General features: G+C 39.1%; 2 protein-coding genes and 1 long non-coding RNA gene across 5 annotated transcripts; all 3 read right to left on the bottom strand.

Annotated features, from left to right (window-relative positions):
* Nucleotides 1-3344: 3344 nt before the first annotated feature.
* On the bottom strand, nt 3345-10435 carry LOC116266183 (putative recombination initiation defects 3). The gene is made up of 11 exons (XM_031647296.2): nt 10274-10435; nt 9777-9966; nt 8218-8365; nt 7307-7435; nt 6742-6794; nt 5546-5740; nt 5315-5392; nt 5165-5223; nt 4936-5050; nt 4199-4283; nt 3345-3749 (listed from the first exon to the last, which is right to left on the bottom strand). The coding sequence occupies exons 1-11, from the start codon at nt 10336-10338 to the stop codon at nt 3634-3636; spliced, it is 1233 nt and encodes a 410-aa protein (XP_031503156.1). The 5' UTR covers nt 10339-10435; the 3' UTR covers nt 3345-3633.
* A 923-nt stretch (nt 10436-11358) lies between these two features.
* LOC116266388 (uncharacterized protein At3g49055) lies at nt 11359-15898 on the bottom strand. Of its 3 annotated transcripts, none has more exons than XM_031647585.2 (6): nt 14696-15898; nt 14319-14395; nt 13108-13219; nt 12862-12978; nt 12170-12537; nt 11359-11755 (listed from the first exon to the last, which is right to left on the bottom strand). In XM_031647585.2, exons 1-5 carry the CDS (start codon nt 15839-15841, stop codon nt 12187-12189), a joined length of 1803 nt encoding a protein of 600 aa, XP_031503445.1. In that variant the 5' UTR covers nt 15842-15898; the 3' UTR covers nt 11359-11755; nt 12170-12186. The 3 variants fall into 3 exon arrangements, with proteins under 3 accessions (XP_031503445.1, XP_031503446.1, XP_031503444.1); XM_031647586.2 differs by having other exon boundaries at nt 11359-11751; XM_031647584.2 differs by lacking the exon at nt 11359-11755 and having other exon boundaries at nt 11945-12537.
* Nucleotides 15899-16967: 1069 nt separating this feature from the next.
* LOC116266252 (uncharacterized) lies at nt 16968-19485 on the bottom strand. The gene is made up of 3 exons (XR_004175304.2): nt 19312-19485; nt 18974-19031; nt 16968-17037 (listed from the first exon to the last, which is right to left on the bottom strand). It is a non-coding gene; the product is annotated as an uncharacterized LOC116266252 (long non-coding RNA).
* Between the last annotated feature and the right edge of the window lie 8446 nt (nt 19486-27931).

Below are 27931 nucleotides of genomic sequence, written 5' to 3'. Positions count from 1 at the left end.
CCTGCAGCGCGCCTGCGCCGGCGTTAAACGGCGCTTGCCTCACCCCACTGACGTCTGCTCCCGGGGTTTATATTCGCACACGGTGACGCTTCTCTACTCCTTGGGACTGTTCTTGCTTGTTGATTACCCATTGACTGCTTGGCTTTCTATTGTGAGGGCTGCTCGACGAGCCGCTAGGTACCAGCCGTGAGGAGCTAGGAGCAAAGGCTGCTTGGCAGCGCGCGTGCACCGGCGTTAATCGGTGCCTGCCTCACCCCTTACGTTCGCTCCTGGGGTCCCTATTGCCGTCTGGTGAAGCTCCTCTACTCTCGCCTCCTTTATTCCTGTAAATTGTGTTCTTGGTAATTGCCCTGCTGCTTGTGTTTGAGGGCGTTTCCAAGGAGCGACAGGGGGCGTGAAGGAAGCTGGTACTCGCCTGATTCGCCGTCCGTTGCTGGATACCGAGGGCCTTGGTCTTCTGCCCTTGGTCGTGCCGCTGGGCTAGCCCCAGCGAGGTTTGCCTCACTCTCCCCCTATAGAATGGGGTGGGTTTACTCGCTTTCAGCCTTAACTGTGAACCAACCTAGGGCTGGGGAATGGTTTGTACGCATAGGCATGAATGAATGGTTTGTGGAGTGAGGCTGAGGGCATTCTTGTACGCAACGGTTGTAAGGCCTTGAACCCATCTGTGTAGTAGGTTCAGACCTAGAATAGGCAGGGAAAAGCCCTTCTTGTACCTTTACCCTTGGGGATTCACTGGGTTTGTCCCCAGTGGGGTAGACATTGAATTGTAATCTTGGTATCTTCGGCACCGAAAACATTCCAGAAGAGATCTTGGGAGGTCAGGACGGCAGCGCAGTCTGGGTTTTCTGGGCAGCTACAGTGCCCGCAGCTTGCGTCCTACCAGTTCCACGCCTTCCTGGTCTGCCGTCTCTTGCCTGGAACAAGCGGGTATTTTCAGGAGTTGCTTGAAACCTTGGTGGGGAATTTGTTGAGGCGGATGCATACACAAAGTCCATTCTCAGAAGAAACGTTGTTCGCATATGTACCAAGGTTCCCTTTTTCTTTGTTATGCGCTCGATGGTACGGACATAGACTGAATAATCTAAATGAAATAAAAAAAAAATCTTTTTAATGGATCTATGTCTATGCCCCTCACGCTTATACCAAAACCATGGTAGTAAATTCCATGTGTAGGAAACAGAACAGAAAGAATTGAGAAAAGAATCATTAACATTCAAAATCAAACTAGAAAGAAAAAAAACTAGAAACAACATCAACCTCCTAAATAGAAATTCAAAAAATGTTGCCTTACCGCTTGGCACACCCAATTTAAGTTTCTATTTAAACACGAATATACATTAATATTGATATCGGCTCTTCATCAATTCCGATTTGATACTTATAGATCCAGAATATTACATATCAATTAATTAAGATATTATATGAAAGTATGATTCAATATAATTCAATTTGGCAAGTTGAAGGATCTTTGATTGGGGGAATTGAAAGACAGAAGGACTTTTTACCTACTCACTTTCTTGATTTTTTCCCCTTATAACAAATCAAGAAATAACTCAATAAAAAATGATATTATGCTAATAACAAAATAATATTTATGTCTAATATCTTTAGTTTAATTTGTATCCACCTTAATTCTGCCCTTCTTTCGAGTGGTTTTTTTCTTCGCAAAATTACCCGAGGCTTATGCTTTTTTGAACCCAATCGTGGATGTGATGCCGGTCATACTTGTTGTCTCTCAGCCTTTCTGTAGCAAGCTGCTGTAAATTTTCGATATCCTTGATACTATTCTAAAAATATTCATGACTTGTTCAAAAAAAAAAAGAATTACCAAGAAAGATGAGATAAGTAGTACATTAAGACAAGAACCCTTCCTACTCTGCGATCTCAGTGATCAACTCCACGATGATTGGTTTCTTTTCTCAATATAGAATTTATACTTTTTCTAGGAAAATTCAAATTCAAATTAGGCACCACTTTGTTATCCTTATTAATTTCCATCGGTTTACCAAGCTTGAGATTTTTTTCCTTAAATCTCTCCCTTGCTTTCCAATAGCTTGGACCAACTCTATCTTGATATCTGTTTTTCTTCCCTTTAACGTCGCCAGATCCAATCGCCACTGATTTTGCAGAGATTTGAATTTGAGCTTGTCTGTTATCAGTTATTCCCACCATCTAAATGAAGGCTGAAGCCTCCCTCTTTTTTCCTAGAGTTTAGGGCTGCTTTAAGGGGTGACGATCTATTTATGCTTCAACTTGTGTATTAGAATGGTTCACCTATCAGCCTCTCTCCATCCATAATACTTCAAGCATGGAGGCTTTGATAGCTGGTGATTTTAACTGGTCAGTTTGAAAAGTGAAAATACACAAGTTCTTCTCACGTTATTCCTGTGACATTCATTCCTACGGTTATGCTTATCTAATTTAAACTGGAATGATAGGTTCTCTCAAGTTACATAAAATAAGCTAAAATGGCAGAAATGGTTGTGAGAGCTAACCATTTGAACATACCCTTGAATTACATAACTACGCTACCTGTTTTGCGAGCGGAGCGGTTTGGATCAATGCAATCAAATTTGCTTGAATGGGGTCATTTGACTTCGAGGGGCCAACCAATTCGATTCATTGGCTGACTTCACATTGCCACTGTCACAAGTTATTCAGTTTCTGTTTGCTGTTTCAATTTTTTTTTTATTTTATGATTTTTTTTGCCGTTGATTTCTTGAACATATCGTAGGGTTACTTTTTACTGATTTGCACCCCAAGTCTAATTATTTGGTTTACTTGATTCCTCAAATCAGCCAGCTGGCTAATCTGATTCAAAAACGCAATACGATGACGTCGGTTTGGATACAAATATATACGAGTGAGAGAGAGAGGGAGAAAGAACATTATTATCTTTTTCTTGGTGCTTCACTAATTCGAAAGTTAACCATCAAGGTTATTTACATCAACGTTGTTGCCTCTCACTGAAATAGTGCGAGGTCAAACATGAGGTCTAAATCTTGGTCGATACGGAACCTGAATCGAAAAATCGGCTTGAATCTCGATGCCGACGACAAGTTAGTTTTTTACTAAAAAAATTAAGGAGTTGTTGGCAATAGTAACAGTTTATGAATATGGAGAATAGATTTATGAAACATTGTTATTTGGGACGGATTCAAGAAATAGTAACAATCTGTTCCCATTACCACGTGGGCCCAAAAGTAGGAATCATGTCGACTTGTATCAGATCGGTGCAGCCTGATTCATATTGTCAATCAAAAGAAGAAACGGGTCGGATATCAGCGTTCACAACATCGATTTAGATGATGAAGAACACATACATCCTGATATCCAAAAGTAGAGGACGAAATTTGTGGAGAAAGAAGAAAAAGAAAGTACCGCAGAGCGCTTGAAACCATCGGTTGTGAGCCATGCGGAGCTGATCAAAGATGCTGAGATGTAGTAACAAGCGTCGGATTACAAAAACTAGTGGTGTGCACCGAATGCACCACTAGCTTCCCCATCCATGTATGCAAATGGACAGCCAAGATAACAATTCCTGGTGTACGCGTACACCAGGGGACGCTATCGAAGACCCCACAAGGCCATGCCGACATCACACAGAAGAAAAATCCAATATTGAGGTCATTATAATAATATCACCCGTTCGTGCCAGTCCTTGCTTTCATGTTTCCTTTTTCTCCTCCGCGCCCTTCTCAGGATCCGCTGCGCCTCCTCGTCAGCTTCCTCCACGGAGTATCTTCCTGTGCTTGTCCACTTTGAAGTTAGAATGTACTGCGTACGAGTAGCCGTTCAATTCTAAAAGAGCAAGAGGAGACTAAGTTGCACCTCTTTTACCTTATTAAGTTGCCTAGTCACAAGATCTAGTTGTCGGTGTGCTCTGAACAATATAACCACAATTCTCATAGGACCAAATATGTAGTCTAAGTTAGTGGATGATATAAAATAAGTGGTGACTAATCTCAATTGCTTTTATAAAGGTCTCACTCAAACATGAAATTCAAGAGTGGTCTAAGAGTCTGGAACCTTGTCATCTAAAAGAATAGCAGTAAGGGATGCACATTTCGAGTATTGGACTATAGACTTCCTTCCATTTGGCCTCCCAAGTCACAACCTACCTAAAAGGGAGAATATCTGTTTTCATTCTCGGCATTTTCCTTTGTAAATTCTAAAAACAGAAATTGAGCATTACCATTTCCATCTCCTCTGAACATGCTTGGGAATTCGGTCTCCAGGTCGTCGTCAGAGTCGATGATAATGTTCCACTTTCCCTTCTCCTGTATCACCAAACGAAGGATTAGGCTTGTTAACTTTGCCTTGACATGATCATCATGTATTCGGATTCTGGGCCGGAGAACTGGAACATGATGTATGAAATGTGGTGTCTTTGATGGACCAAGATACTCCTGGAGATGACCAACAGGATTGAATGGGTCCAACCAAGTTATCTCGGCTTTGCCCAGGTCAACGTTGCCTTTACAGGCCTTCACTGACTCGTGGGGACTGGACTCATTTGCGACAGACGATCCAGCCGCCCTCTCGGTTCTTTGGAAAAAGGACTAATCTGATAAATAGTAAAATATTTTTAGAAAACATCTATAATTAGGGTGGAAAAGTTGGTGGAGGGGTGGTAGTTCTACAGTTCTATTATCGACAATGTGAAAACTTCCAAACGAAAGCCCCGTAACCCGCGAGTCTTTTGTCAGAATGTTGGCAGCCACGCCACTGCTGCCAAGGCCATGGTTTCTGGTCAATCATTTACCATCTTATAGCCAAGTTAGCATCAAAGAAGGAGCCACTGAGACAGCTTGAAAGCATCTTCCACAAATCTACAGGCAAATGCAAGCCGGCTGCGAGCGGTGCTTTTGGGAATTGTCGTATTTCCTAATGGACAAAAGAATGTAGCAAATTTACAGAATTTTGACGTACCGAGCCGGGGGCGGATGGTTGTTCTTCCTCTTTAACTTTCTTCGTCCAAGTCTCAACCCTGGACGAATTCAAGTTCTTTGTTGCTGCATTTGTTAAAGAACCATGCAACTCTCCACTGCAAGAACAAGTATCCGGTCATCATTTAATTCCCTGATAGAAACAGGACACAAGACCCAAAACTTTTGGAAAATACTCGTAGAGCAATCTATTCCCTAATGTGGCAGTATACCTTCCTTGCTGGAGTAGGTGTTGCCTTCTACGTCCGCTGGCGTTAGTATATGCCACATTCTGTTAAACCCACCGTAGAGTATGAAAAGAGAGAAGAGCTATGGCTACAAACTTCGGTGGTAATTTCAAAAAAGGAAACCAGTGAAGATACTTTTGCAGGAAGCACACTACGATCATTCAGCAGAGGAGGCTCCTTGCTGCATTGCATCTCTTTCTTTTCTTTGATTGCCTGAAATGGGAAAGAGAAGGACACTTTAAACAACGGAGACGGCTTTCTAACAAGTTATTAAATCCACATTAAAGCCAGCACAGGATATATTACAGGAAATTTTGAGGGAATGGCTACTATCAATGAATCTGTATCATAACATGATGCCGGTACCTGAATTTCTTGAGTGAAGGCGCAGCATAGTTCAGCTTTGAGCTTGTAGAAACGAGCTTCAATGAAGTCCGGCATCGATGTGAGCTTGGTGACAATCTCTTGCAATTTAGGTTGGTTGGCTTCTTTCCGTAGTTCATCAGGTATGGACTTCATTGTTCCATCTATGCTGGCCTTGATGGCTTCTTCTTCCTTGAGCTATTCGACCAAATCAAGAAACATGGTTCATTGAGAAGACAACAAATGAAATTCATCCGGTCTATTGATAATAGAGATATTAGGAATGATTTTAGGGAGTTTAGACTTGTCAATACCTAGAAAAAATGGTATCATTGGAGCTATGGTGGATGGTTCGGTGGGTTTGGAGATTTTAAACCTTCTTTTGTTTGGACGGGTTATCCGTGCAAGCTGAAGTTCAAAACTCATACTAGATTATGCCAAGTATTTCCTGCAATTGAACTTTGACCTCATTCATGTCGATGATCGCGAATCCAACCCATTAGAAAGCAAAAAAAAAAAAAAAATCAAGGACATTGTTTCAAACTTGATTTCTATGAAGTGGACCCTGAAGAATCCATGGAGCGTTGCATTTAATTGGTTCAATGTGTAAGCATAAATCTTTTCAATGCTCACTAGTGCAAGGTATGATGACAAAGAATGAGGTGGGATCCGGCCACCCTAGACAGCGCTCCTTGCATCACCCCCACATTAAAAAACGCCGAAGAATAATTATTTCCCCAGGATTAGCCATCATATTGAACTGATACCTTGTCCAAGTTGGTCTTAATCAAAGATTTGCTAGATGACATAGGGCGGAGCCAGAATTTCGTTTAAGGACGGACCAAATAATCCAACATCAAATTTGAGTAGGGCCAAACTGAACCTAAGTAAAAAAAATGCATTGAACAACTAATTTTTTTTTATTTTTTAATGTAATTTTTTTTCCAGCTACTTCAGGGACCTGCTTTATGTATAAGTTCGTCCTATGTAGCTCTTCCATGTTACAGGATGACTGTAAGATGGACTCTGCTGTTTTCTGTTTCTGTTTTTCCTTTTTCTTTTGTCGATCTGGAGGAATGCACTGTCATGCAAATGATGCGTTATTGTTCCACAGTCTACTGCTAATTAAGGTAGAATAGACAGCAGACGTTGCTCATTAAAGTCACGAGGCCAAAACAAGAAGAGCTTCACACTCTTACCACCAGCTGCAGAGCATTATCTTGGGCCATCATCTTCTGCCGCACTACCTCGACTGCACATGAAGATATTCCCCTCTTTTCATTAGAAAAGTTGTCATTGTTTTCATTGGAAAGGAAAGTCTGGGATTAAGATATTCCTCTTGCTAAAAATATCTTCAGAATATATAAAATTTCAGAAAAAAAGTACCAATTGTAGATAAAAGCATGAAAAAATTTACAAAAAAGTGTCTACTATAATACTATTTGGGTAAATAACAAATCATTGTTAAACTTTTACAAGTTCACAATTGGGCAGTCAACTTTTAAGAGAAATTTTTAAAAGTCCGCACCTAGAAGCAGCAAAACATTTTGATATAAACTGACAAAAAATACCTCTGACAAAAAAAAAACACTTCACCTTTTGCTGATGAAGGATTTTTTTGTTTTTAAGAAAAATATTTTTATCATTTTATATAAAAAAAACTAATGTTTTCTATAAAGAAAGAATGTCTCCACAGCTCTTGGCCGAACTGGAACTGTTTAATTGCTATACCGTCAACTCTTAAATGCAAAGCGACATCCTCACCCTCAAGGCAAACCTCTTTCACTGCCTTGTTTATTTGCATGACGTCTCCCTGAACAGAGTCGAGAATCATTCCCAGCCTGTGCAATGTGGTATCCATCATCCCCAGCCTGCGTTCAAGTTCCTCGGAGACTGCATTGCCATTTACATCATATTAAAATATCTACAAGCTGAATGAAAACAACTCCTTCCTTCCTTCATTGGTTAATTTTACCCTATAGTATGACTAACCCCCAGGTCAGCTGATACCGAATCAAAACTAAATAAAGAAAAGCAACTATTGGATGAATTGGCCTGGACAAATGGTTCTGGTTGGATGTCAAGTGCATGGTTAGCCGCCTTCACTGAATTGGATGGGTGCAAAATTAACAAGTGCACCAAAGTGGAATAAGTCTCTGACTCCTTTAGGCCATAATCCATTTAGATTTGCTTTCTAGCACTGGCCTCCAAGAAGTGAGCTTCCCATTTTGCGTAGAAAAATAAATCTGACTCCTCAACGCCTATTCAGTTAGATAACGAGTGAACTTTCCACTTTGTCTAAGAGCTTCAGGCATCCTTGGCCTTGATCAGCGTCTTAGGCTAGGTTGGTTGTGGTTCAGTCGGCCAACCTACAAAAACCGGCCTGGGCCAGTCGACCCATTCCTCAACCACGCTCAGTATCGACGATGCGCGTACTGGCGCTTGTCCCAATTCATGAGCCAGAGTTCTATTTGCTATAGCTCCAATACTAGCTCCTAGAAACCGCGTCATTCCTACATCAAGAGAGCTAGTCTCCAGATCGGATAATTCCGACTTGAGGTGCAGAGACATTGGCCGAATTGAAGCAGGTTCTATTTGCCTAATACCAATTGCATTGCCAGTTGCCACTAGCGTAAGAAGTAAGATTTACGAATAGGAAAGGTGACGTGCGATACATCTGTTATCAGAAGCCGTCGGCGGGTTCCACCTTCTGAGCATGTTGGTTGAAGATCTCAACTGCAACTGACCCTCTTCAAGACCGTATCCAGGGGCTAAGCTAGGCGCCCTCTTCACCGAGTTCTCCCTGTCTTGCGAACCGAGCCTCTGAAAATTGCCAACCGTGATCAGTGGGAAAGGCGCAAGACCAGCCAACATGATGAAGAATTACACATGAACATCGAGTGCTACAGAGACTAACATGTCGGATGTGACAAATTTAAGTGACAGAACAGATCAAATATAGTCAGAAGCAAATCCAGGGCATTCACGCCAAAAGTGCGGGTTCGAATAATTAATTTCTAACCTAATTGATCTTTTTTCCACATTCAACGTACACTGATAAAATCAGACCGCAAAACTCCATAGACCCTAACCATTTAACTTGTGCCAACTAAAGTCAAACTCGAGCTCTTTAAAGTTTCGCTTCGGTTCAGCATGAACGTCACAGTTCATTTTTGGATCAACGACATAAAAAGGATAGCTCATTTGTGAAGAAAGCCTCAGCGGGACCTAAGCAAGCTAACCCCAAACCGGACAGAAGCCTACTCTTGCATCATCAATGGATTAGGTCTCCTGAACCAAGCCAGAGAGCGAAGTTGTCAATGGGAGACACACTTTGCGGGAAACTTTTTTTTTTTTTTTGACAGAGAAAATGTCATTAGCGCTCGTTCCTCAAATGCACATGTTCAATTAAATGATATAACATGAGTGCAGGAAGTGATCCTGATACTTATTTGGGCCACCGTGTCTTTCGTATGAACTGCAAATTAAACACGGCATTCACTCGAGTCAATCCTTTTTCGTTTAGATTATTCCTTTATGATTATTGCTTTAGATTATCCTCCCTTCTGTTATGGCCTTAATTACGAAAGAAACTGCAATCTTGTTCTTTCTTCTGTTTTCTTAAAAGAGGGACCACATGTGAAAAAGGTTTATTTTGTTTTATTCCGTATAGTATGGAGTAGAAGAAGCTGCAGAACGCTTAAAAGTTGACAGGGATTACAAAGGACAAAAAAGTACGGAGAAATGTTTGAAAAGAGAAATACGCTTGAACATAGGAAGGAGATTAGAAGCTCTAAAATGAGCTTCTGTTAATGTGTCTTTCTCGAAATTGTAGAATTCAATATGATTCTGCTTTTCATTTGTCGATCGGGAAAAAATCAAGCGCCGGATAAGTATTTGCTTACTGGGGAAGAAGTCGGCGGCCGTAAACAAAATTTTCTATTAGGAAAACGTGATTCAACATGAAATGCAATAATAAAAAACGAAAACCGATTTTTCATTTATTCGTGTCAAGTTTCCACACTGGAAAAGTAGAAACTGACAAGAAATCGGGAAAATAAGCATGCATCCAGATAATTTTGTTTCAGCAATGATGGATTAAAATATCTAAAACTCGTTTCATAGAAACTAAGACAAGAAAAGGACGCCGTATCTCCCCTTACCTGTTCGTTTGTCACCCTTAGCTCGTTTCGTAGAAACAAAGAAAAGAAAAGGACGCCCTATTTTCCCTTACCTGTTCGTTCGTCACCGTTAGCTCGTCCAGAGAACTCTGAGAGAGTTGAGAGAGCGGCAGTCCCTGAGAGAAAGATTGCTGCGACTGCGACATCGCCGGCGGGACGATTGAATTCCCGAACCGGGACGACGATGCTTGGCTCTTCGCGAAGATCGACGACTCGGATCCCATCTGCACGGCATTTCCGCGTCTGCTCGAGTCCAAACAGCAGGAAAACCATCCGAGTAAGTCATGGATACACTTAAAACATCCTTTCTTGAGGACGATCTGCACCTTCCGTTTACAGATCGGACTGGACCAGGATCGGGCCCATTGCACTAGATCAAAGTACGATATCTAATTCTCTTCTCATTGTTCCACGGGAAGCGGAGTTTTAATTAAAAGTGCGAAAGATTGAATTTGCAGGTTTCCTTGCGAAACTGCTCGATCTTTTGTGAGTTCGCAAGGCAAGGGAAAAGCCAAAACATCTATATACGAAAATAAGGCCTCAGATTTACCTTGCTTGTGGAGGGAGAACGGAAATGGAGTTGAGATCGCACGCTTTGTTGAGCGTTAGCTTCATCCACTTCTGCAGTCTCCTGCTTGTGTTGCTCGGAGAAGAACTACAGAGTTACAGGCTACTCCGAACAGGTACAATTTCCTCTCTCTCTCTCTCTCTCTCTCTTACGAGTATATGACTCGAAGAACGACTCCTTCCCATCTAAACACCGCGCATGATGTATTTATAGGTAAGGAACGATGCGCGAGAAAAGGCACAACATAAAACTACGAAACATACCATGCGCCAAGGGATGTCCACTGTGCGGATATTACCCGACATACAAACCGAATCCAATTCTCTTTGGTTGGATTCAATAAAAATTCCCGACCCAATTAGTAATCGAATTCAAATTCAATATAATATCTTACAGTTGAACACACGCAAGATCCTGATGGGCACCGTAACTTAATTATACATAAGAGCTCGAATTCTGATTTATACTTTTTTATATTCAAATTTGTATCCAATTTGGGATACAATTAGAAAATATCCAATCAACGACTAAGTCTAGTTATGGCAAAATCGGATCCAAATTGGCTGGCCAAATGTGAGCTACTGGTAGGCATTTAAATGGACCTAGGGGGCGCTTGATTGCCCTTTTCTAAATCATCAGGAATTTAACATCTATGGATTTTAAGATCAGAACCTTCCCCTTCTAATCTTAAATCAGACCTTTTCTGTAAGCGATGAATTTCAACTGCAGATTTTAGGTCAGAACTAAAAAACCATAGTTGAATGAACTGTGAATTTTACTGTAGATTAGTTGCTATAACAGTAAAAGTATGGCACATTAGATCCATGAATTTGAATTCTGAGTTAATCAAACACCCCTTTACTACTGAAATTATGAGCCCGTCTAAACAGATATGTGCAGAGTCCAAATCCAATTACTAATTGGGTTCAAATTTGATGTGCGGTTTCATAACCAATCCCAGTAAAATATCCAACTGGAAACCAAAAAAGATTGGAACCAACAAAATGTAGGATCATATGCTACTTGAATCTGAATTTGGTTTTAGAAAAATGATATCCAAATCCAAGTTGTAGCAAAACCCATGGCCCTTTCCTTTCTTGTGCAAAGTCAAATTCAGTAAAGGGTGGATCCGAACCAAATCCAAAAGAAATAGAATAGTTTACATTTATAAGCTTACAGGAAAACAAAACATATATAAGCACTTCCTCTCAGAAATATACAAGGAGGGTTCTGTATATTTTCTCCGGAAAGGCAATGAATTATGATAATGTAAAATAAGTACTTCTGATCACCACACTTTTGTGACGGATCTCGAATAAATTTTTGTGCGCATCTTTCCTTAACCCAAACGCAAAGCAGGGGCAAGCAGATCACCTCCGATCAAGGAACAATGTACAAATTTTGCTGCTGAAGCTCCCGCGGGTCCAGGCCAGGAGGTAAAGTAGCACGGTCCCGTTTGACTGACTTCAAAAAAGGAGCATTATTGCGCTTGAGACCAAGCCTTGGCTGATGAAAACACATGATTGAAGCCCAAACTATGTTTGGCATTGGCAACAAAGTTTTTCTTGTTTCACAAACTTTTCTTGGTCGCAGATAAAAGAAAATAACCAGCAACAGGTACACCAACTCTCGTCATTACAGCAAATCGATCAATGCGATCAATTGTCAAGAACCTTCTACTATTCTCAGAATATGGACAACATCTATTATAGCACTACTACTTATTCAAGCAAGCCCAATGGCCAAATTATCAAGATATTAACAATGGGAAGCTTACTTATAAAAATAAATGTACACCATATGCGACATCCAAAAATGTCAAAATGTAAACTACACAGGAAGTAAGAAATGATGCATAAAAAGGAAGCATTGGATTACCTAACGAACGCTGTACATTACGCGGGATAGTGCAACAACCCCTCCATGTCTGACAACCTTCTCCGGCTTGGCCTCCTTCGTGAAACTCCAGGGGCTGCTTTGAGCACTTCCCATGGCCAGCACACGTGTCTGATTCTCCTACGCAAGCTGTGATCCCCCCTGCTCTCCACAGCCTCCAGCTGCTTTGTCAACTCCTCGATTCGCTCATGGAGAATTGCGGAACGAGTATCTGCTAGCCGGAGAGATTTCTCTGCAGCCTCTTGTGCTGCCATCGCGGTAAAGGCTAGCTCTTCCTTCAGCTTCAGTTTGTTGTTTGCCAAATCCAGTGAGGCCCTAGTCGTTTCCAGTTCTTCCTTGAGAGTAGCAGTCTGCGGAAAAGAAAAAATTTCCAAGTCCAACCGACTCATTCTTATCAGATTCTCAATACCAGAGCACTACTGCCTCTCCTACCATTCATTACAAAACCACCTAAATTTTTTATTTAGATTCGTACAATTCGAAAAAAAAAAAGTGCCTATTCAACGACTAGGTTCATTTCAGTGAGGAGAGGATATTATACAATTAGGTTTATTTACTTACGAGATGAACAAACACAAGGAACAATACTCTCCCTATACATTCACATGAACAAATTCATTTGGTGATGGTCAAATAAGGAGGAGGCCCACCACTATATGTGCTTTAACTTTTACCTCTTTGTCATATTGTTGAATGACACTTTTCCCTGCCTCCACCTCCAATTCGCAAGCTTCTCTCCATCTAACGACATCTTCTTCAACCTCCGTTATTTCCATCATGAGTTCCTCAACCTTCAAAAAAGGATATAAATCATGAAAAACAACACGAGAAACAAAAACCTAAGGACAGAAATAATGAAAACCATCATGAGAAACGAACGCAGCCAACAATGTGCAGTAACTACAGTATCATAACATTACATTTTGAGTTAACACGTTTTCTCTTTCTTCCAAGTCCTTTATGTACAGATGATTCTCGGATAATTTTTGGGCTTGCTTCTCTGTTAGTTGCTGCAAACGCTCATTGTCTGCCCTGGCAAATAACAGAACAGAGAATTGAATAAGATGCTACGACAACAAAATACTATCACAGGTATCCAGAAAATATCTCCACAACCTTAAGAATATTGATGGTGTGATATTGGCACAAGAAAGAGTACAATGTCATGTTGAATAGAAAACCTGAGCAAGAAAGCTCCAATCCAAGCCTTCAAGATAAGTTATCATTAAGGTCCAATGATGGTAAGTAACATCGAGGAACTATTTGCATTGCACCGTCCGTCAAGCTTATCAGTTTGTGGCGTTGATATAAAAGATGGTGGAAGAGATAGAAAACTCTAGCATCAAAAATTTTTTATGGAGACAGCATCAGACGAAACAATGCTGGCATTTGAATATGAAGACCGAAACCAGCGAAACAGAGAAAAGGATAAATGACCAATATAATCTTTGCAAAACTAAATGGATCAATCCCCTTTATTATCCATAATTTCCAGGAATGTAAGATCACTTATCTGTCTACTGAAACGTGATCGACATAAGCTACTGATTGCAAAAAAAAACGCTGGTGGACTTCAAGTCTACATCCTCCTCAGAGATGCTAACAAGAAACCAGTGGAAGAAACCAAATTGATAAAACTGTCATTGACTATATTAGAGCAGATAGCTTACAATTACCAATTTACAACTAAATCAGTACTGGTTCAATAAACATTGAAACCAAGAGCAAAGTTCAACTTTCAATAAATTATTCATTATATTTGACCACGACACCCGATGAGTGGTGGTAAGAGAGGAGAGCGAAGGCCCTCCATTAAATTCCAACCCCGCGACTTGGATGCCGGAGCTTTCCTATGGTGTTGCTATAAGGCTCGGTGGTTGGGCCTCACCCTCGTCACTAAAACTTGCTCTGAAGATGACGAGGAAGGAAAAATGACTTTTGACAGCATTATCAACATTAAGACTCTCAAAATAGTCTGCACCACGTCAGCCTTCGGCAGCACAAATTCACAGTTTAAACTTTAAATATCAACTACAGAACACAACCACGACCAACCAAAGTGGAGATGGATGACACAAGGATTGCATCTATGCAGTTAAATAGATGAGGCAACAAAGGGCAGAAAGATTACCTTGATTCGTCCAAAGATTTTCGCAGTTCAGATATCTCAAGCCGCAGATTTTTCATCATATTTTCAATAGTGGATGCCTGAAATATATAGGTAGCCAGTTATTGAATGGACAATAACTTCTTCGAAGAACAAGTCCAATACACTGAATAGTTCGTTAAAGCTCATGCTGAACTGTGCTCTTTGTTTAGTACTACGGTGTCCGTCATTTAGGATGGATTCATGAGATATATATACTACTAATCCTGAAACCGTTTCCCTGCTGACAGCAATATTACGACAAAGGCAAATGATACCTATGTTCCAGAAAATTAGATACTATTAACTCCACCGTCTCACACTGCTAGACGATGGAGTTCATAAGAAGGAAGACAGTTTACCAGACTAACGACTTCTTCTTCAGACTCATTCCCCTCTACTTTGGTGCCAGAGCTCACGACCCCGTTGCTGTCTGCCTCACTCGCACCCGAACCCATCATAAATCCAAACCCCACCCTCTGCAAACCCCGCTCCGCTATCTGCAATATGGCCACTCTTTTCTGCTCGCCTCCGCCTCCTTTCAATTTATTCAGAGACCTCTCGGCGGCCTCCTTCTCCGCCAATGCTACTTTGAGCAGAACCCCTATATCCCTCGCTTCCTCTGTTAGGCTCACCACGCTATTCTCCAATTCCTTCTTCTCCTTTCTATTCTTCTCTTCATACTCCATAAAGGCGGTTTCTGCAGCCGTCACAAGACCGTTCAAAGATTTAATGCTGCCGACCAGATCCCTCGTTTCGGTATCCAAGTTCAGATCTCCATTGTTCCCATCACCGCTCTCCTGGATTACTCCAGAGCTTTCCACGGGGAGTTTCTTGAGAATGCCATCAACCACATCGCACGCCCGCCGAACCGAAATGGAGAGCTCTGCCAGCACATACTTCCGACTGTCCCTTTCCTTCTCTAATTCGAGAATCCGAATGTCAGCGGCCGCTAGCCTCTCCCCGAGATTTCTCTCCCTCTCGAGTACTTCCTCCATTCTCGCCTCGAATTCCTGCTTCTGCCTTGATCCTTCTTGTCCCTCCTCAATGGCCCCCTCGATCTCGCGGGGGCGATCGGTTTCCTTCCTCGACGACATCTCATTCTCAGCTATCTCGCCATCTGAATCCTCCATTCCTGGAGGATCGATCGAGGACAACTCCCTCGAGACCTCTTCCGGCATCTCCCCCAGATCGAGGGTTTCTATTCCCAATTTCCCTTCATCCTCGCGCTTGTCCTCATAGATTGTGGTCGGAATGAGGATTACATTCTCCTCCACCTCCATCGATCTCGCAGGAGATCCTCCCGACAATATATCGGGAGAAGAAGATGGGGAACAATGTGGAGAGTCGTCCTCGCTCTGACATGATCGGATAACCTTCCCGGGAGAGTCCGTTTCCAATGTGGGGATATCTGGGCTTGTCGTTGCAGGATCATAATGATCTGCGTGAATGAGTTCATCACCGCCTCTCTGCCGAGGAGGAGAAGGAAGTCCGGCGGCTTCAGCCATGGGTACGATCCATTTAAGGCGGGGACGAGCGGAATGATATCGTCGGAGAATGCAGTTCCCATGACCGGTAAGAAGATGGAACTCCAACTACCAGTCAATGGAAGAGTTCAAAGAGACGGAAAGCGAAGGAGACTGATCCCGCCAAAATAACCGGGTCTGCGGGTATAACATGGACACGATTGTTATGATAATCTCTTGAGCCCGATCCGAGTAAGGTTTTGGGGTTTTACTTTTAATTGTGGATATTTAACCCAAATGCAAAAAGAGAAAGTAAGAGACCTGTGTTTTATTTAAAGGTGAGCGGTTTATTTTATCACTCCTAAGAGGTCGTTTGATTGTTGTCCACTGGAACAGGACAGACAAGACGTCCTGTCCATTACACCATTGTCCTGTCCTTATGGACAATAGTATTCCTTGTCCACCGTTTGATGATTTTAGGAACAAAACACTATGTTCTTCATGTCCAGTGTTTGTTTCGTGTGTGTCTGTTATGTCTATTCTGTCTGTCATGTCTGACGTTTGTTTTCGTCTTGTCTGATCTATCTGTTCTATCCGATGTTTGTGTCTTCCATTGTTTAGGAACAAAAAACTTAAAAGCCTTTTATCAGAAAGCAATACAAAACGCCAGTGAACAAAGGGAAATGCATTCACATCACATTGGAATGAACATGTTCAAATATTGTAAGAGCGTGCGCCATTCACCTCGGTTCTGAAAGTATTTCAAATGAACTCTTCTTGTAAGGAGTAAAAGAATATATTTAATCAAATACACAGGAACCGGTTTAGAATGACAACCACAGTTGTGACAAAGCTTTTATGAAAAATTGGAAGAACAGTTGACACTTTCACAAGAATGTGATGGAAAAAAAGAGATCTGTCGGGTCTCTTAGCCATAACATGACATCTCTTCAAATATCTTAACAGTTCAAGCAGAAAAGACTTTCAATTAAACATAAAATGAATCATTCTTCCTAAATGCCATAGTACAAAAACGGACATCTCACAATTTTCTCTATCAATGTTAACAAGTATTAACATGTTAAAACACCATGGTCCCGTACAAATTGTTTAAAATATTCAATTGTTCTAAGTCATAAAACAAAAACAACTATGACAACTTGCTAGATTCTGTCCTGCACACTACTCTTCTCATCAAATCCATGTGATACTTTAGAAGATGCATCACCGTCTGGTTCCTGCATTTTAGAAATTTAAAAGACAAAACAAATAATTAGATTATCATCATAAAATATTAAAATAACCAAATATAATTAAAACAATGACATCATGTCAAACAAAAACTGCACTTGATCTTCTTCCCACTGTAGTTTGTCATGGTGACTACTCATCTAAGTTTAACAAATAGAAGTACAATAAGATCAAGCAATTTAGTTATATGAAATACGTTTAAACAATTGACTTATTGTGCGAATATCATATATGATAAAAAACATGGAGGAAGATCGAATGATGAAATATTTGCAAGCAGTACAAACTACATTATAATATTTGTACAAAACTTTGAGCATTTCCTTCTACATGGCACTACATGATAGTAATAAAACTTTTAATGAAATTCAAATTTCTGGAAGACAATCTTTTTATTACCTATACTACAGCTGAATCACAAGTGAGGCAGATTAAGAAAATGAATATGAGGAACTAATGCAGTGGTTCACCAAAAATGAATATGAGGAACTAATGCAGTGGTTCACCATCATACTAATGCAGTGATGAGGAATGGTGGTCTCAAAAAAATCACTGTCAAGTTGTCACCATATATATAGCAGCCCCACTGTTGAAAAAGATGCAAATAAAACCATATGTCTACGCTGGTTGAGGACATGAAATGAAATATATATATATATATATATATATATATATATATATATATATATATAGAGAGAGAGAGAGAGAGAGAGAGAGAGAGAGAGGATGTGTTGTCGTCAAAGGACAAGATCATTTCCGACGCATGATCATCAATGCTTCCTTATTTCTTGCAGTTCTTGGTCCTAATCTAATAGCAGTGGAAACTGGAGAAGACCATTAGTAAGTCCCCCATGCCCGTTTTTGACTTGCCGGTCTGCTTCATTCCCACCAAAGACTCCCCTTGATCTGCATCAGAAAGATGAGAGCGAAACCTTTGGCAGATCAAGACAGACTAATAGCAGATTTGGAGAAGAGAGAGACAGATATAAGGAGTCTCTCTCTCCCAAACTCCATGCCTTTCATGACCCATGTAATGAACTCTCCCAAGAGTGCCATCTCTTTGATGAGCAGAAGAAAGGGAGGGAGAGAGAAAGAGATGAGAAGGTTAGATGAAAGATGGTAGAGAGAGGTCAAATATTCTGACTTGGCTATAAATAGCCTAGCTGAGGCTACAAATTCTTTGAAGGCAATCAAATTTGATAAGAAAAATGGCACAGATTTTCTGAAGAACAAAGAATCTCAAGCCAAGTCAAGTGCTTTAAATCTGGCAAATTGGGCATACGATGAAAAATTGCACAACAAAGATGCGAGGAAACCAAAGCTTGGACTACAAAGATATGAACAGAAGGAACAGCAGGCAGAACATGTAAAATAAGCGATTCAAAATGCATGAAAAGCCTTTACAGTATATCAATTCTTTGAAGCGCAAGAAGAAAGCTCAATAGCAACTTAATAAAGGACAGATTGCGATAGGCTGCAGAAAGAACCTTTTGATTGGTATTAATACCTTCAAATGCACTAAAATTTATCACAAAAAAGCTTTTCAATTGCATCTACAAATATCCACAACTTCAGGTAAGTTTCCATGCATGTTAAACATAACAGATTCAAAATGGAAAGATACGTAGCATTTTTCTGTTCTAACTGGAGCAACGTTTTCTGCAAAAGCCTTCGCCATGATATTCATACGCTTCTCGTCTTGAGAAGCCTTAAGTCGAATAAAAAAGATTAGAACAAAATAGCGCTCGAAGGTTCCCATCAAAATCAGCTGAAAGTTAGAGGTTTACTTTTGTCTGCTTTCTTTTTCCCCATAGAGGGGCATTCATGAAACATAACCACACACATAGATAAATTACATTTCAAATAAGATTTCAGCCGTTGAAAGAGAGAAGACGGGCAAGCAAAGAGGGGAAACGCATTTACCTCTTCCTCAGCAACGGGATTCCACAGATTCGAAATTGCGAGGAAGTGCGGAAGACACCTGCAAAGAGGAAAGGCAAAGCCGATCAACAACCTTGTGGGCGACCTTTCGGGTGTTTCAGAAAGGAAGACAGAGAAAGATAGAAAACGAGAGGAAGACAAAAAGACAAAGACAGGGATACGCAGCCACAAAAAATGTTTTCGATGCACATAACTTAAAAAATTCCTTTCCGCAGGCAAGAAGGGCCTACGGGGCAACCCTAGTTACTGTAAATCAACTGCAAATCAGAGACAAGAATGAGCGAGCGAGAGAGAAAACAAGAGAACGGGAGAAAAATCACCTGAAAAAAGTTGTTCACCCAACTATGGACTTGCAGAAATGAGGTGATCGCTCGAGATGAAGTCGTAAAGCAGGGGAGGAAGGCGTAGAGCTGTGGAAAGGGAGACATGTAAAGCAGTGGAAAGGGGAGACTCAAAGAGAAGAGGGAGAGTCGGATGCAGAGAATGGGGGAAAACTCGGGAGTCGGCGGAGGAGAAAGGGGAAAACTCGGGGGACGCTCGGGAGGGATGCGCTCGGGGGTGAGCAGGGCACGCTGTTCCGAGGGTTAGCTCGGAACAGCGAAGAACAGGGGTTAAATTTATACCCCTGTCTAATTGTCCGTTCTGTCCATCGTGTACCGTGGACAGCGTTTGATAACAAAATCAATTATACAGAACACGCATGTCCTGTTCTGTGTGTCTTGTGCCCATCAAACGACCTCTAAGAGAGGCCACAGCCTCTCCCTATGCCCTCCATGTTCACAAAGCACACAAACCTATTATAGTCCAAAGAAAGAGCATACTAAGGCGTGACAATGACCATTCGAGAATTTAAACACAGGTCTCTTTACGAGGTAGACCACATTGCTGCTCATTGCGCTACAACCCCTTGGGGTCATGAGAGCGGGTTGGACCATAGTTGCCTGACTTACTGAGTTGGCTCGCAAATCACCCAAGTCAGCTTGGTTGTTAGAAAACTTGGCCACGAGTCAATGTTGGTTCAGCTCGCCCCTGACTCGGCCCGACTGGCTCCTTGCTCGATCCTACTCGCTTGATTTAGGTTATTTTAAAATTCGACAAGTCAACGAGTCAACTCGCTGACCCAGTGACCTGGTCATCTGCCGATCTGAGTCCAAGTCACAGGTTTGCCAACTATGGGTTGGACTATTGTTAGCATCTCCAAAATTTTTGGTATTTGGTTTTGATTTTTGAAGTGCTCCAAAAAAAAGAGTTTTGTTTTGAAAATGAGAGAGAAAGAGACTCGTTAGTCGGTACGAGGATTAACCGTTCTCGGCACCTTTATCAGAGGTAATTAATTTAAGGGCTATGTTTATTATTGATGCATTTTATTTTGGCTTAAACTATATGCGGTGTAGAAGAATATTGGAAGCTTGATGTTTCAAACCTTTTGAAAATGTTCTTGAAGAATTGTTTGAGAATGTGAAACATTTTGAGGAAAACTAGAGTTGGGAAATCTTTGTAAATGTCATTTGCAAAGCTTGGGAAATATTTTGGGAATCACTTTAGTGTTCTCTTAAAACTTTAAGTAGGTTTGAGGTTTTGTTCTAATTCGGTTACCACTTAGCTAAAGCTCCATCTCTCATCTTGCTTAAGTTCTTTTAGGGATGTGATTGTGCTCATTTGTGATATTAAGTGGAGATGAATGCATGGATGCATTGATCCTATATGATTGAAGGAAAACAAAACATTCATACCACAACATACATCTAAATACGTTCCTACCATAACATATATCTAAGATTTTTGTTTTATAGTTAACAAAAATATTTTTTAGAAAGAAAGAAAAGTTTTTTGAAATTGGATTGAGATTGTAGACCATCAAACATGAATTCAATATTGAGTCATTACTTGAGTTGTGGTCTTAGTGAAGTCGGTAAATGAAAATGATCTTGGAGAAAAAAAATGTCCAAAAGAATGCAAAAGATGAAATACTTGATCCTAAGAAAATATAGAGAATGAGAGAGGGAGTGGGGTCTTGAAAATCACAAAATCAAAGATTTTAAAGAAAGAGAGATATACATTCATATATACATACATATGTAAATATATGTATATCTAATATGTATAGATACATATATATAAGTTTATGAGGTTTGAATTTAAGTAGAGAAAGAAAATGAAACTTTCAAAAAAAAAAAAAAAGAGAAAGAGATAGAGAAGATGCACATACATACATGTGTATATACCATCACATATACACATATATGGAAGCTTGTAATATATATATATATATATATATATATATATATATATATATATATATATATATATATATATACATTCATGTTGATACGAAAATTTATAAAATGAAATATGTAAATATAAAGAGAGAATGATAAAAATCATCATGTGCACACATATGTATATAACATGTATATACATGTATGTCTTCATGAGATTAAAGATAAGTTAAAACATCCGACTTCAAGTTTGATATAGGCCAGAGGGGAGCTTGGACTCATGCAAGAGTCTAAGCTAAGTCTTCAAAGCCATATTAGAAATTCTTTTGAAAATATTTTGGAAAGCATAAACATAAAACATAGTTATTTCATTGGTTGCAAGAGAATATGTTTCTTCCACCGTTAGGTATGGAAGAAACTCAAACCATATGATAGGTTGCTCATTAGGGTTCCTAATGGGATGATTAAAAGAAAACTAATGCAAAATGACATGCAAATGCATATTAACATGTACATGTTTGTGAGGGTTTTTCCTGGGTTGGACAAGCCTCAAGCTCAAAAACGCATGAATAAAAAAGAACCATAAACCATACTCTCATTCCTGCCGTGCATTCCCATATATATAAAAAAAATCAAATAACTATGCATGGATAATATGAAAACAATATTTAAGAAAAGCAAGAGAGCATGATTCAACTATGGAATGAAATCTTATCTTCTCATGTTCTCGGTGCACTCGAGCATAGCCTCTTGACTCTAAATAAAAATTGAGTTATCTCATATGGCCATGGGAAAGTGAAGAAGATAGAAAATGAGAGAAGCAAAATATAAATGAAAAATCAAGCAACTACGTATTGATAATATATAAACAATATTCAAGGAAATAAATAGAACATGATTCAACTGTGAAATGAAATATTATTTTATTTTCTCATGTTCTCGATGCACTTGAGCATAGCCTCTTGACTCTAAAATAGAGTTGAGAGCTATCTCTTATGACCATGGAAAAATGAAAAAGAGAGAAAAATAGAATGAAGTAAAAGAACAACAAGAATGTATTCAAGAAATGAGATAACATGATTCAATCATAAAAAGAAAATATAATCTCATCTTTTCATGCTCCCGGTGCATTCAAGCATAGCCTCTTGACTTTAAAATAGAGAGTGAGAGCTATCTCCTTTGACCATGGGAAGAAGAAGAAAAGAGGAAAGAAAATATGAAAGAAATGAGAGGGATAATGATTTAATCATAAAATGAAACACCATCTCATCTTTCCATGCTCACGGTACACTTGAGCATAGCCTCTTGTCTCTAAAATAGAGATTGAGTGTTATCTCCTTTGGACATGGAGAGATGAAGAAGAGAGAAAAATGAAGAAAGAAAGAGGTGAGATATTGATTGCATACCTCTAGTATGAATAACTTATGGAAAATAAACAACTATGCTTGAAATAATCTTAAACTCATCTTGAATGAAGCTCGAAGATGATGAAGATGAGTCCTCCAAGAGATCTTTGGTGGTCCCTTGAAGAGTTGTAGTTTGCTCCAAGTTGGAGAGAAATGGAAAGAGGAAGAGGGAGAGAGAAAGAGCTCAAGAGAAACTCTAAGTCATAATACACTAGAGTTTCTCCCAATGGCCAACTCTTGCCCAAGAGGGGGGATTGTGGGGGTATTTATAGAGAGTTTTAGAGCCAAAACTAAAAATTTGCTTTTTTTTTAATTTCAACCTATTTTTGAATTATTTTCATTTTTTTTAAGGAAAATAGGTTTTGAGTAAGTGGGATTGACCATTAGCCCTGTAAACACCCATTTGGGGGTGTGGGCAGGGCTATTGCCCACACAAAAAGATAAAAAATTGCCCCCCAAGGCGCGGTTTTTCATCAAAATGGAGGCCTTGGCACGCTCGCATAGGCACTTACGCGCTGCGCTCGCTCGCGAGAGTGCTCATGCGCGATAGCGCGCTCGTGCGTTTGCATGCCGGGGCACACTTCTCTTCTTCCTTTTTTTTCAAATTTATATAAAATGAAATTAAAGTGAATAAAATAACATAAAATCACCATAAAGCCCCATCTTTACTTAAAATATGTAGAAAACTTACTTTTTCGTTATAAAAGAGGGTTGGCTTCGTTTTAGGCTTTCAAAAACATATTTTGGTGCAATAACGAAGCATAAAAGGGGGAGAGGTATGTGCGCGTGCTTATAGCACGAGACCTTGTCGTTTTGAACTCGATTTTTTATTTTGAGTTTGAAATGATTGATTTGGATCTAAACTTGGGTTTAAAATTTCATTTTAGATCTAACAGTCACAAATTTGTTTTGGGTCTCACATTTATATCCAAATACTAAAACAATAGCCCCCCTTTAAAAAAAAGAAATTGGGGTGATAACAACTACCTAGATTCTCAACAGTACAATGGGCAAATCTATTAGTCAAGAGTATGGAAAAGGATCAACAAGGATCATAAGCACTAAGTATCAATAGTAATTGGGGGCTTTAACAAGATGCACAATAACAAAATTAGATTTCACGAAAGTGCAAAAGAAATGGTCGCCCTTTATGATGTGAGCAATGAGACTTGTGCTTACCCTGAGGAAGGGAAGATCACAAGAAGGAAAAAGTTTTGCAAAGGGTGAGGAGCTATTCAAAGGTGCAGGGGGAGAGATTACCTCTCCCATAGAAGTCTGTGCTTAGAAAGTTAAGGGTTTAGTAAGAAGGGCTTCTAGAAGGAAATTATGTCTGCTCTTATAGGAATATAATCTAGAATAAATTTTCAACATAAATTCAATGTAAACAACAAAAAACTTCAATGGCTAGAGACAACAATAATGATCTTTTTACATGGGAACTGAATACAAAGTCTGCAAATGGCATTTCTTGCATCATCTATGCCTAGGATTCCAAGAGCGTGCATGCTAGAGGTATGGATTCCAACAGTTGCTGGTTTTTTCTGAACTACATTAACAAGGAGTCAGGAGACATGAAATCTATGTCTGAGCAATTTAGGCATCTTAAGTATTTGGTTCAAAACTATGGCAATCCATGTTTTCTAAATGATTATTTCAATGTGTTATGTGATAGGAGGGACAATGCAAGATAAGCTCCTAACCGTTCTTCATGTAGAATTGTCTCTTTGTTTGTTGCTAATTGCAGTTTTACCATCATTGATGACTCCAATAAAAACTTTACTTAGTTGAGCAACATAAGGAGAGAAGAGTGAGTGTTGTGCAAACTAAGTTTGAGCATGATCAACCATAATTGATAGGAAAAGTAGAGTGGTAAGTGCATCTTTGGGTGCTTGAATAATCCACCTTGAAATTTATGGTGCACTTGTCTATTCCTTTGCTCATTTGAGGATCAATCAGGGATCCTCTCATGTGCTTAATTATTTGAATGTGTAGAATAATGGAGAGGTTGTGGTAGATCTATGACAAAAGCTTGATAGATTGGTGTAACTGCATGCTACATTATAAGAGATAAGAGTTTCGAAACAGTTGAAGTAGACTAAGAAAAGCCTCACCAAGTGACTTCGGATATGTTCCTTCGTATGTAGCTTGAAGGAGAAAATGGAGAAAATGTAAAGAAGGGTGGAACCTAAGGAACTCAACATAACTGAATTAAAAGGTGTACTCTGCAGAAAGATGAGGTTCTCCCTAGATGAAAAAGAACTAGTTTGGAGATAGAAAGCTAAAACATGATGGGTTGTAGAGGATGATAAAAATACCACTTACTTATAGGCACTTATTAGAGGTAGAAAGACCAAGAACCATGCATATGGAGATCATCATCCTTCAGAGGTACCAGAAGTTGAGAGGTATGTGAAGCATATTTTGAAAACCTCTTAGTAACCCTAGGAGGGACAGGGACTTGGTGATGGATCTTGCAATGGGCCCCTAGTTTCATATCAAGAAAATTGGAAGCTACTTTGTTGAAACCAATGACCTTCAAAGGTCGTTTGATAACTGTACCACAGAACAAGACAAGGACATTCTGTTCACCACACTACTATCTTGTCTATCATATTAGTGGTGTTATTTGTCAATCATTTGATGATTTTAGAAACATAACATACCTCTTTTGCCTGGGATTTGTTTCACATCTATCTATTTTGTTTGTCTTGTATATTCTGTTTGATATTTGTTTTTTATTTAATATATTTTGTCCAATGTTTGAGCCTCGTGTTGTCCATTTTGTTTTGTCCTATCTATTCTATATTGCATTTGTTTTTCATTTTGGTTGTTATGTCTATTGCATCTAATATTTGTGTCGTGTGTGGTTCTATTTTGTCTATCTTATCTATTTTTTCTATTGTTTGAAAACAAGTGATCAAGGAATCATGTGAAGCAAGAATAATGACAATATAATTTGTTTTTGAGATATACAAACAGTGACAAAAGAATAAACCTTTGCACTTTCTTTTTATTAGTCTTCATTTATTTTTTTCTCTCTGCCTCCCATACCCAGGGCCACATATTATAGTTTTCTAGAAGGGGAAATTTTTGTATTTATTTAAAAATAAATATTTATTTTAGTCATTTTACAACGCAGGTATCTTCATTTTAAAAACATTCATCATTTTCAAGTGCAAACATGCTTCCCTTGTGCTAGAGCACCAATATATAACTTACCCAGTCTACACACTATTCAATTTGATGAAGACTTACAAAGGCATATTTGTAGAAAATTCTATATTTTTTTTTCTTCTCTATTATGCATTGAGGATTTATAAAGGATATATTTCTAAACTAATGAAAAATGAAAATAACAGATTTTTTTAATGATAAAATTTTGCGAATGGCAAAATGGACTACTTATCTTTTACAAAATGAGTGTTGTCTTTGTGGCTCACAACATGGGGTGCTATTTGTACCATAGAGCATGTGAGTGCTTCTTTAGAATCAATGTCTTTAATCATGAAACAATTTCTTCACAAACTAAAAATATCTTCTCATAGTTATGAGGAACTCATGTTTTTTATTTTGTTTGGAGGATATTGACAGCAACATGACCAAAGAATTAAGTGCAGATCAGTATCTTGATCATGTTTTATGTTCTTGGTATGCAATAGAACTAAGTTGTTTCAGTGTTCTCAGGAACTTGTATTTATGTTTATCTTTTTTGTTGGTGAAAGTCAAGGATGTATTTGTACCTCATCACTGTGATCATCCTATCACTTGCAGTATTATATATAGTCTTCCTATAATTTTAGAAGAGGCAGCTAGCCTTCACTTAAGGTTGTGACGATGACTAAGCCATTGGATACAGTAACTTTTTCTTCATCCACCATTGTTCAAATGACCTAACATTTGAATTTTGTGAGTTATAATTTGTGCAGAAACAAAGACCAAGTCTCCATGTACTCTTAAATACATGAAAGTAATTATTCATATTTGTTAAAAAATTGTTGCTAATACCAACCACAAGCATGAAACTAAAATCTTAAAAATCCATGTAAAAGTTGGTTTTTGTCCCATGTATATATAAGACTTTGTAAACCTAGGAAGTTTAGATCATTGATTTTTAAACATTCAAATACATGTTGGAAATTACGACACATATATATTAATGATATGTACAATAACTATTTTAGATTTATATGAATAAGCAAAAAGCTAATGTGTTACCACTGCCTTCAATATAGGCATGGAACAAAGATGTAAGCCTACTATGATGACTAGATTAGTTAGAAATTAACTAATTTATCTACTATGTCTAATGGTATTCCATGTCAAATAAGTAAAATGAATAGAAAATGCCAGTATTTGAAGAAAATGCAACTCATATTCGTATTTTGATTTGAGATAGTTGTGAAACTTATGGATCAGTTACCTCATCAACAATGTCTAATGAAAAACAAACACTAACTCATTCAATCAAATTCACAAACACTTTATATGATATATCAAAACTACTGAATGAGAAAGAGTGAGTAGGAAAGCATGGAGATAGAGACATGCTTATATGTTTATTGTGGGTAATTTATATGTAGATGTTCAGTACAAGCTTTCACACATAACTTCTATGCAAGTAAAGACATGCTTAAATGTTTATTGCACAAAAGAGGCTTCGGTTAAGAACACTATATAGAAACATTGTTTTAATATGAAAATATGGTTCCTAGAGGCCCATTTGTTTATAGATGGTTTTGAGAACCAAATAGGCTTTCTAGGCAAACCCTAGAGGTTGGATGAGAAAGGACAAGAGGAAGAGAGAGGTAGAAAGGAAAAGAGAAACTCACAATATTTGAAAAGAACTGAGGACAACTATGTAGTCTCAGTCGAACTCCCATACAATAATGGTAGTGAAAGGGGTAAAGAGAAAGGAAGAGGAAGATAGCAGGAAGAGAAAGCAATAGGGAGTGAAAGGGAAAGCAAATGGAGGTGAGGTCAGGGAGTTGCATTGAGGTTGCAGGAGCTACAGTGAAGCCAAGCAAAGGTTGGTTCCATGAAGAAATAGGGCTGAAATTTATAGGCATTATTTTTTTGTGCCTTATGTCCCTCTCATTTTGCACCTAGTGTTTGTGTCACTATGGAAAATCAAAATGCATCTTGTCTATTGCTTATCAAATGGCCTCTCAATGAATTACATGATGTTGCATTTGAGACTGACAGATTTAGAACCCTCAAGCTTGAATGGTTTCCCCACATGATTCCATTAGAATTATTGCAGATTGATTATTGCTAGGAAAGCATGTGTTTTTGTTCAGCTGAACCCTTCTTTGCAA

The sequence above is a fragment of the Nymphaea colorata genome, chromosome 12, assembly GCF_008831285.2.
Source record: "Nymphaea colorata isolate Beijing-Zhang1983 chromosome 12, ASM883128v2, whole genome shotgun sequence".
Lineage (NCBI taxonomy): Eukaryota > Viridiplantae > Streptophyta > Magnoliopsida > Nymphaeales > Nymphaeaceae > Nymphaea > Nymphaea colorata.
This window is presented reverse-complemented; position numbering and strand designations above follow the sequence as displayed.

Excerpts from the sequence above, each read along its gene's own strand:
- LOC116266183 (XM_031647296.2), bottom strand. The coding sequence starts at position 10,338 with ATGAAGCTAACGCTCAACAAAGCGTGCGATCTCAACTCCATTTCCGTT. Across the intron at positions 8,366-9,776 it reads TAACGGTGACGAACGAACAG|AGGCTCGGTTCGCAAGACAG; the intron begins GTAAGGGAAAAT and ends GGCAATTTTCAG. Across the intron at positions 5,051-5,164 it reads CACCTACTCCAGCAAGGAAG|TGGAGAGTTGCATGGTTCTT; the intron begins GTATACTGCCAC and ends TTGTTCTTGCAG.
- LOC116266388 (XM_031647585.2), bottom strand. The coding sequence starts at position 15,841 with ATGGCTGAAGCCGCCGGACTTCCTTCTCCTCCTCGGCAGAGAGGCGGT. Across the intron at positions 13,220-14,318 it reads AAATCTTTGGACGAATCAAG|GGCAGACAATGAGCGTTTGC; the intron begins GTAATCTTTCTG and ends GTTATTTGCCAG. Across the intron at positions 12,979-13,107 it reads AAAACGTGTTAACTCAAAAT|GTTGAGGAACTCATGATGGA; the intron begins GTAATGTTATGA and ends CCTTTTTTGAAG.